The 9,353-nt window shown below is 37.6% G+C and overlaps 1 protein-coding gene across 1 annotated transcript; it reads left to right on the plus strand.

The window, feature by feature from the left end:
• Positions 1–9,137, plus strand: LOC132059279 (uncharacterized). Its single transcript, XM_059451854.1, has 3 exons — positions 1–634; positions 1,421–4,513; positions 8,078–9,137. Exons 1-2 carry the CDS (start codon positions 79–81, stop codon positions 2,818–2,820), a joined length of 1,956 nt encoding a protein of 651 aa, XP_059307837.1. The 5' UTR covers positions 1–78; the 3' UTR covers positions 2,821–4,513; positions 8,078–9,137.
• Positions 9,138–9,353: the final 216 nt, after the last annotated feature.

The raw sequence follows: 9,353 nt of genomic DNA on the forward strand, positions 1-9,353 counted from the left end.
AATATACTGAAAATACACACTCCCATTCAGTCACTTTCCATTTCTCCCTCACTCCTTTCCTAAAACCCTAAACCAAAAATGGAGCATCCATTCTTCATCAACAACAACCCACAAACAACCCGACCCGAAGCCATACGTTGGCTTTCAATCTCGGAAAAACTCTTAACAAACCGTGACTTAATCGGATCCAAATCATTCGCAACCCGTGCCCGTGAATCCGACCCGACATTATCACCCGCTACTGACCAAATCTTAACCATTGTCGATACCTTAATCGCCGGCGATAAACGTATTAACAATCACCATTTTGATTATTACTCAATCCTTCAAATCCCTAATAATCAAACCCAAAATTCTGATTTCATTAATGAACAATATCGGAGACTTAATGTTGTTCTTAATCCTCAGAATAATAGTTTTCCATTTGCAGATCAAGCTTTTAGGTTAATTGTTGATGCGTTTTCAGTTCTTTCTAATCCTTTAAGGAAAAGTATGTATGATAAAGAATTGGGTTTCTTTGTTAATCTTTATCCAGTTGCTTCTACAACAACGAATTTTGTGCAGCATAATGTTTATTCCAATGACAATGCTAATGCACACCAAGTGTTTGTGAATATGCCTACTCAAGATCAAGGTCAGCATTTTAAATTTTACTAGCTTTATTTAAAATAAAAATAAGTGGTGTTTTTACTTTTTGTTTTTGTTTCAAAATAAGTGGCGTTTCACAAAATCAAGAAAATTTATTTTTTTTTCTTCCAATTTTACCCTTACATAATCAAGGTGAGCATTTTGTACGAGCTTTATTTAAAATAAAATAAGTGGTGTTTTTACTTTTCATTTTTGTTTCAAAATAAGTGGTGTTTCACAAAATTAAGAAAAGTGTTAGATTTTTTTTTTTCTTCCAGTTTTACTCTTACATAATCAAGGTGAGCATTTTGTACGAGCTTTATATAAAATAAAATAAGTGGTGTTTTTACTTTTCATTTTTGTTTTAAAATAAGTGGTGTTTCACAAAGTCAGATTTTTTTTTTTTTTTTGCTTCCAGTTTTACCCTTAGATAATCAAGGTGAGCATTTTGTACTAGCTTTATTTAAAATAAAATAAGTGGTGTTTTTACTTTTCATTTAGAATCGTGCCTTCTATTGTTCTTGTGGTCTTTTATTACATTAATCTGGAATAGGTTGACATTATTTTCCTCTATAATAAAGCTGCGGATAAAGTTATTTGCACTTTTCAGTTCATGCATGCAATTGAGAGATAGCCATTGTCATGGAATTTTAAATTCCACAAGTGAATTCTAGGACATTTGGAGTTTCACATGTGGAATTTGAAACTCCACGACAATGATTATTTTCAAAGATAAGATTAAAAAGTGGTCAGTGGACACTGTTTTACTTAATTTGCTCGCTTCTAATGGCAGGGGATAATCAAGGGTCACATACTGCTGGAGTAAGCTTTAGTAGGGATCCACAAGCTGGAATTTCTATGCCAGTGACATTTCTAACTCGTGAACAAGAAACTGTGACATCTATGGCAAGCTCGGACATTGAGCAGCAGCAACCTCAACAATCTGTAACATTTATGAGACAACAACAGACACAACCTGTGACTTCTATCTCATTTTCGAACACAGATGAACAACCTGCGACATTCTTGAGTTTGAACCAACCACAGCCGGTAACCTCTGTGAGAAGCTTAAATAGAGAAAACCCACCATTTGGTATCGGGTTGAGCTCGACACAAGGGCGAGAACCTGCGGTGGTTTCTGCAGAGCAGCATGGGAATCAACAGCCCCCGGAGACGGGGAGAAATGAGAATGTGGTGGGGAACAATGGAAATAAGTCTGCAAGTACTAGTGATAATGTGAAGGAGAAAGAAGGGAATGCAGATGCATCAGGTGAGAGGATACCCAGTTTCTGGACTGCATGTCCTTATTGTTATATTATGTATGAACACTCTTTGGATTATACTGATTGTACTTTGAGGTGTCAAAATTGTAAGAAGGCTTTTCAAGCTGTAAAAATTGCATCGCCGCCTCCAATTATTGATGGAAAAGAAATTAATTTTTGTTGTTGGGGATTTATGCCTTTCGGATTGTCTTTGAAGGATTTTGACAGAAATATAGATAATGATTCAAGCTGGTCTCCATTTTCGTCCATGTTTACTTGTCCACGATTTGGGGGGAATGGAGGGAGTCATGTAAACAATCATGCTGTTGGAGGACAGAGTAATGTGAATAATCTTGGCAGTTCGCATAATGCTGGTGAATCGATAAGTGGGGGTGGACGAAAACATTTTGCTCCAAGAATATATGTTGATGATGATGAGGATGATGTGTTTGTTGAGGTTTCGGAGTCAGATGAGGAGTGGAATCGGAATAAGGAGAGGAAGAAAGCAAAGAATGGGAAGCGGAAGAGTGCAAGGACTGGAACCCCAAGTAAAAATGCCAAGAAACAGCAAGCTGATAAGGCGAACTCTGTTGAAGGGCATAATGATGTCAATTTACAAGATAGCTTAGCAACTCAAGGTGGTGTAGAAATGTCCCATGTTGAAACAGTTGAGTCAAGTAAAAGAGGTGTGGCAAGTAAGACACGAAGGCAACCTGGGAGGGTTGCAAAACACTTCGGCAATTTAGATTTGAATGTGGAGTTCAGTAATGAGGTTGAAGATCCCATAGTTCAGATTGGCCGAGAAAATGAAGCAGGAGAGGGAGAGGATGATACTGTTGAAGTAATTGGGTTTTTTGAAGGTCTTGATGAATTCCTTAGCAGTCTTCCTATACTAAATGCTGTGGATGGTGATAAGGTAGAGGCTGCCTAGCGAAGTAAGACACTTCTGTTGTTGTAGTTGTAGCTATAATTTTCTTCTTCTGGTGTAGTTAAGACTGGTGTAGAATTACTCGAGGCACTTGCATTGATGTTCCTTTTGTAATGCTAATTTATTGGCATTATCTTCCGAAGTAGCTGCAGTAAGCAGTTTACTACTTCTATCTCCATGCTCCTTGAGTAATCTTTTTATTAGTAATCATAGTTTTCTTTATCTTGCTTAGTTCTTCCTTTCTAAGAAAATTATCTTTTCATTTTTAAGAGATGAAATGGGTGTTGTTATGGCCTCATTTGCCTACTGTCTGATCATTGCAAAACAAAGTTGTTTTGCAACTTGAACTCCTGTCTATGTCAAAAGTAAATTTAGTCTATTTCGGCAGGCAATTGATAGTGCTTAAGTGCCATTCTTCCTTTTGCTTATCTGGAGTTCTAAGATGAGGATCTTACTGGTTAAGAATATTTGTTGCACTGTAATAAATACTCCTAACCAGTGTTTACGAAGGCGTTTTTGGGGCGACACTTGGGGCGTACCAAAAACGCTCCGGTGCGCAAACGAAAGGCGTAGATCCGTAGTACTCTCTTTGAATATTCATGTTTTGTTTTATATGTGATTGGTTGCTTTGATTTTGAATCTCCCAAGTATTTTGCGATGATGTGCCCATGTTTGATATTGCTGGTTTGATGTTTCTTTTTCATATTCTTAAATGATTACCTTCTTTAGCTGATACGTACGTGCTGCACATTGTTCATTCATTTTCTCATGCAAAATGTAGACACTAATTTCCATGAGAATTATTCACTTTTTCCGGAATAATTTTTGACTTTTTTCAAAATCAGTATTTGGTTATAAAATTTCCAAATCAAACTTGGAGTTGGATTCCAAATTTGGAGAAGTGTTCCAAACCTGTTTACCAACTCCATCTTCATATATTCCAAACTGCTCTCTTCTCTCCTTTGCAAAAAGAATAATCAAACACGACTCTATCTTCAACTCCAACTTCATAAATTCCAAATAAAGTGAAACATATTTGGAATCTATGGCCAAACGCCTACCAAATTACAATTTAAAACTAATCCATGAATCATAGTCATAGAGGTAAATATTTTAATCACATCCGTTGCGGGTTCGAGCCCTATACCAAGCAAATTAAGCCTAGTATTTAAGTGGAGAAGATGAAGCGGTGGATCTTCATCCAAAGTTTGAAAATTACGATTCGGATTGGTTCTTTCAAGTGCTGATGACAGAGTGTGGAGCTATGATGAGATGAAGATAGTGGAAGTAGCTGCTGATCAGGTGGCTGTGGCTTTGTCCCATGCTACTGTTCTTGAAGAGTCTCAGACAATGAGGAAGAAACTAGAAATGAGGAATCGTGTGCTGCAGCAGGCTAAGAGAACGCTACGAAGGCAAGGACTTTGTTTCAGAAAGTGATGAACAATGGAATGAGGCGGCCTATGCATATAATTTTGGGTTTGCTCTCCGTTTTTCAATATGAGAAAGCAAGCGATGACCAGAAGATTATTGTTGATAGAATGGTGAAAACAAGCACTGTTCTGTCAACATTAATAAACGACGCGATGGAGATATCTGCCAAAGATGATGGAAGGTTTCCAGTAGAAATGAGGCCCTTTCAGTTGCATTTACTGGTCAGGGAGGCTTGAGTTTCAGCATGTGCAGAATGCTTGTCCAGGTTAGAATACGTGATGTTCTTTCCTGTTTGTTCTGTCATTATGTTGTCATTTAAATTGGTTTATCTAGCTAACAAGTATCTATAGATGATTAGACCTCATGATCATGTATAAGAAGTAATGTTCATGGCTTGTGTGATATATATACATGCTGGCATTTAGGTCTGCGCTGACCATGACTTTACTTGGAGATTTAGGGGTAAGTCTGGCTGCGTGCTATAATTTTAGTGGTAGAGGAAAATAGTAAAGTGAGTTTGTCTAACCTTGCCTTATCAGAAAAAGAAGAAAAGGTAAAGTGAGTTTGTGTAGAAGTAGTCTGACGTGGAGAATACACATCATAATCTAACTTTAGATTGTTTAAGAAATTTGAGATGTGTAAATAGTTGCATAATATGTGATTATTCGTAGAAGTGTGCCAAACATTTGAAACATCCTATGGGAAATGCATAGCCTGTTGTGGCCAGAGCAGTTGCATGTTTCTGGATAAATGTTGTCCCTAGGTTGCCAACTCTAATTCCACACAATGTCAAAATAATTGAGTATTGCTCTACTCCCTTGGGGTTCAGGTTACTGGTAAGATCACCTACACAGTAAACCAACACCCCCCCACCCCCAAAAAAAAAAAAAAAAAAAGAGGAAAGAGAAGAGGAGGAACTCGATTTAATGAAACATTCAACTCCCCTCTTTTCTTATTGACCACTGCCTAGCTGAAAGATCTCAGGGAATAAGATGCAGCTTGAGGACTTCTTTTCTTGAATAGAAGATGTTATGTTTAGGGGTGTCAATGGTATGGTTCGGGCGGTTATTTTATAAAATTTATACCATACCAATTTTTTGGTTATTTCAATTTGTAGAACCAAAATTAGACTTTTCGAAACCGTCCCATCATCTCGGTTTCTCTTCGGTACGGTTTGGTTAATTTTCGGTATTTTTCTTTTTGAAAAAAGAACACCATGTTATAGTCACTAGTAAAAGTTGAAGACACGATATCATGCATACTTCTATAGGGTTTTGGCAAAAATTCTCTAGACATTTTTACTGTTTAAAAGGTGATGATTCAAGAAAATACGAACGACGACAAGAACAAAGATTGATCCCACTATTTTACGGTAGTGTAAAACAACATTGAGCAAAGTCAAAAAGTATAATTTAGATCACATGAGGGGGAAAAAATCAATCAACATGAGACTCAGGAATTGAGTCTACTAAGATTAAGTATCCAATAAGAGAAATTTAAAATCATACAAGAGGAAAGATATCAAATACTTTGTAGCTTCTATCCAAGATCATTGGAATACCTTGTAGCTGACAAGCTAGTTACCGCTAGAGATGCTAGAATTAATTTAGTGTCAATAGGAGTTGTATAATAGGTTTCAGAGTTGGAACTTTAGGTGTTACTTATGTTGCCGGCTTGTAGTCGTTTTCATCATCCCGAACCCAAGGCGATTTTTTTTATATTTTACACATATAAACTTAATTCAACCTCTTTGTACTTCTATGGGAACATTTTGGAGGGAGAAAGTATATGCGATTGGAATCCTCGTGACTTGAGAAGTTGTTTGGAATTTCTTTAGAATCTGTTTCATGGTTTCACCTCTGAATAAAATTGAAATATGGAGAGATCATCAGAAACCCAAGACTGACTTCTAAAAACATAGCATGCAAGTCATGCAAGTCATCCTTATCATGGTAAGAGTTGGCAGAGTAGGAATAATTTTTTTTTTTAATAACCGTGGTGTACGGGCCAGCTTGTGCGCTCCTCGATGAATTCCAGGCGATACTTGCCGCCTCCCACCTCTTACAGGTACCATGGACTGATGGAAAGTAATCACCTAGTGTTTTTGCCAACTGTTGGGGTTTGAACTTGAGACCTCATGGTTCTCAAGCCACTTCATTGATCACTAGGCTATACCCTTGGATGCAGAAGATGTACACTAGATCTTAGTCAGCTTCACTTAATTCCTAATGTGAAACTATATACAAGCATCTTCATTCAAAGAATCATCTGGATAGATATTCCTTTAAAAAAAACGAGAAATGCTCAAATATGCCATTGAACTATTGAAAATTGCTCATTTCTGCCACTTGTCAATAGTTCGGCTCATTTATGCTATCGTCGTTACCAAAATGGCTCATCCATGTCGTTCTCATGAAAGCCGGTTTTACAATACCAGACAGGACACGTGGCCTCCAAATAGAGGTCCACGTCGTTTAATTAAACCAACCCAATTTTAAATCCCAAATTAATAAAAAATTTGACCCATACACCCGACCCACCCAAATTCCTTTTAACCCACAACCATAATTTTATTTCCCTCTCCCTCATTCATTATACGATTAAAAAAAAAAAAAAAAAAAAAAAACTAATCTCGCTCACCCATGTCCTCTCATCTTTTTTTTCCCAGCGATTTCAAGCAGACAAAGGAGACGAGGGTTTTTGTTTCGATCATTAACATTACAGATGGGGAAATAAGATTATGGTATTGTAGACCGGCGTTAATGAAAAATGGTATGGCTGAGCCATTTTGGTAACGATGATGGCATATTTAAGCCTTTTCTGTAAAAAAAAAAAAAAAACTGCAAAAGGTAAGTGAATTGATTACAAATTTGCACTATTGGATTCTCAATCTGCAAACAACACGTGACTTCTTGTCATTTCACAAATACACACTCCCTCTTTAACACTCCGCCTTTCTTCCTAAAATCCTAATGGAGCATCCCTTCTGCATCAATAGCCCCCCAACAAAGCGATCCAAAGCCTTACATTGGCTATCATTTGCCAAAAAACTCTTGACAAATCGTGATCTAGTAGGTAGCAAATCATGCGCGACCCGTGCCGTGAATCTGACCCGATATTAGCACCTGTTACCGACCAAATATTTGGCATCGTCGATAGCTTAATCGCCAGCAACAAACGTATAAACAACCACCACTTTGATTACTACTGTATCCTCCAAATTCCTAATAACCAAACCCAAAATGCCGAATTCATAGCCGAACAATATCGCCGATTTGATCTTCTTTTAAACCCTCAGAACAACAATTTCCCCTTTTCTGATCAAGCTTTTCGTTTAATTGTTGATGCATTCTCAGTTCTTTCTGATCCTTTGAGAAAAAGTATGTATGACAAAGAGCTAGGTTTTCCTTCAATACCCAGTTGGAATGCAAACCAAGTGTTTGTGAATGTGCCTACTCAAGATCAAGGTGAGCATTTTGTACGAGCTTTATTTAAAACATCCTAACTAAACACTAGAAACTGGATATATATTCATTTTAGATCCTTGCCTTCTATTGTTCTTGTTTTATTACATTAATATGGAATGGGTAGACAATATTTTCCTCTATAATTAATTTGCGGATAAATTTACAAATAACCACTTTTCAGTTCATGCAATTGGGAGATAGCCATTGTCATCTAGTTTTAAATTCCACAAGGGAAATTCTTGGACATTTGGAGTTTCACATGCGGAATTTGAAACTCCACAACAATGATTATTTTTAAAAGATAAGATTAAAAAGTGGTCAGTAGATGCTGTTTCACTTAATTTGCTCACCTCTAATGGCAGGGGATAATCAAGGGTCACATACTGCTGGAGTAAGCTTTAGTAGGGACCCACAAGCTGGAGTTTTCATGCCAGTGGCATTTCTGACTCGTGAACAAGAAACTGGGACCTCTATGGGAAGCTCGGACATTGAGCAGAAGCAACCTCAACAACGTGTAACATTTATGAGACAACAACAGACACAACTTGTGACTTCTACTTCATTTTCGAACACAGATGAACAACCTGCAACATTCTCGAGTTTGAACCAACCACAGCCGGTGACCTCTGTGAGAAGCTTAAATAGAGAAAACCCACCATTTGGTATCGGGTTGAGCTCGACACAAGGGCGAGAACCTGTGGTGGTTTCAGCAGAGCAGCATGGGAATCAACAGCCCCCGGAGACGGGGAGAAATGAGAATGTGGTGGGGAACAATGCAAATAAGTCTGCAAGTACTAGTGATAATGTGAAGGAGAAAGAAGGGAATGCAGATGCATCAGGTAGGAGGATACCCAGTTTCTGGACTGCATGTCCTTATTGTTATATTATGTATGAGTACCCTTTGGATTATAATGATTATACTTTGAGGTGTCAAAATTGTAAGAAGGCTTTCCAAGCTGTAAAAATTGCGTCGCCGCCTCCAATTGTTGATGGAAAAGAAATTAATTTTTGTTGTTGGGGATTTATGCCTTTCGGATTGTCTTTGGAGGATTTTGATAGAAATATGGATAATGATTTGAGCTGGTCTCCGTTTTTGCGCAATGCTTACTTGTCCTCAACCTGGGAGGGATGGAGGGAGTAATGTAAACAATCATGCTGTTGGAGGACAGGTGGATGGTGATAAGGTAGAGGCTGCCTAGGGAAGTAAGGGCACTTCTTTTGTTGTAGTTGTAGCTATAAGTTTTCTCTTCTGTATGTTGCAGTTAGGAATGGTGTAGAATTACTTGGGCACTTGCATTGATGTTTCCATTGTAATGCTAATTTATTAATATTCTCTTCCGAAGTAGCTGCAGTAATCAGTTTACTGCTTGTATCTCCATGCTTCTTGAGTAATCTTATTATTATTAATCTTTGTTTTCTTTATATTGCTTAGTTCTTCCATTCTAAAAAAATCATCTGTTCATTATTAAGAGTTGAAATGGGTGCTGTTACGGCCTCATTTGCCCACTATCTTATCACTGCAAAACAAAGTGGAATTGCATCTTGAACTTTTGGAGATAATAGTCAAAATACCCCCAACGTTTGACCAAAATCAAGTACTGCGGTCCTATTACCCCCAGGTAAATTTTTTTTCTAGTG

This window comes from Lycium ferocissimum, chromosome 6 (genome assembly GCF_029784015.1).
Source record: "Lycium ferocissimum isolate CSIRO_LF1 chromosome 6, AGI_CSIRO_Lferr_CH_V1, whole genome shotgun sequence".
In the NCBI taxonomy this organism is placed as follows: Eukaryota; Viridiplantae; Streptophyta; class Magnoliopsida; order Solanales; family Solanaceae; genus Lycium; species Lycium ferocissimum.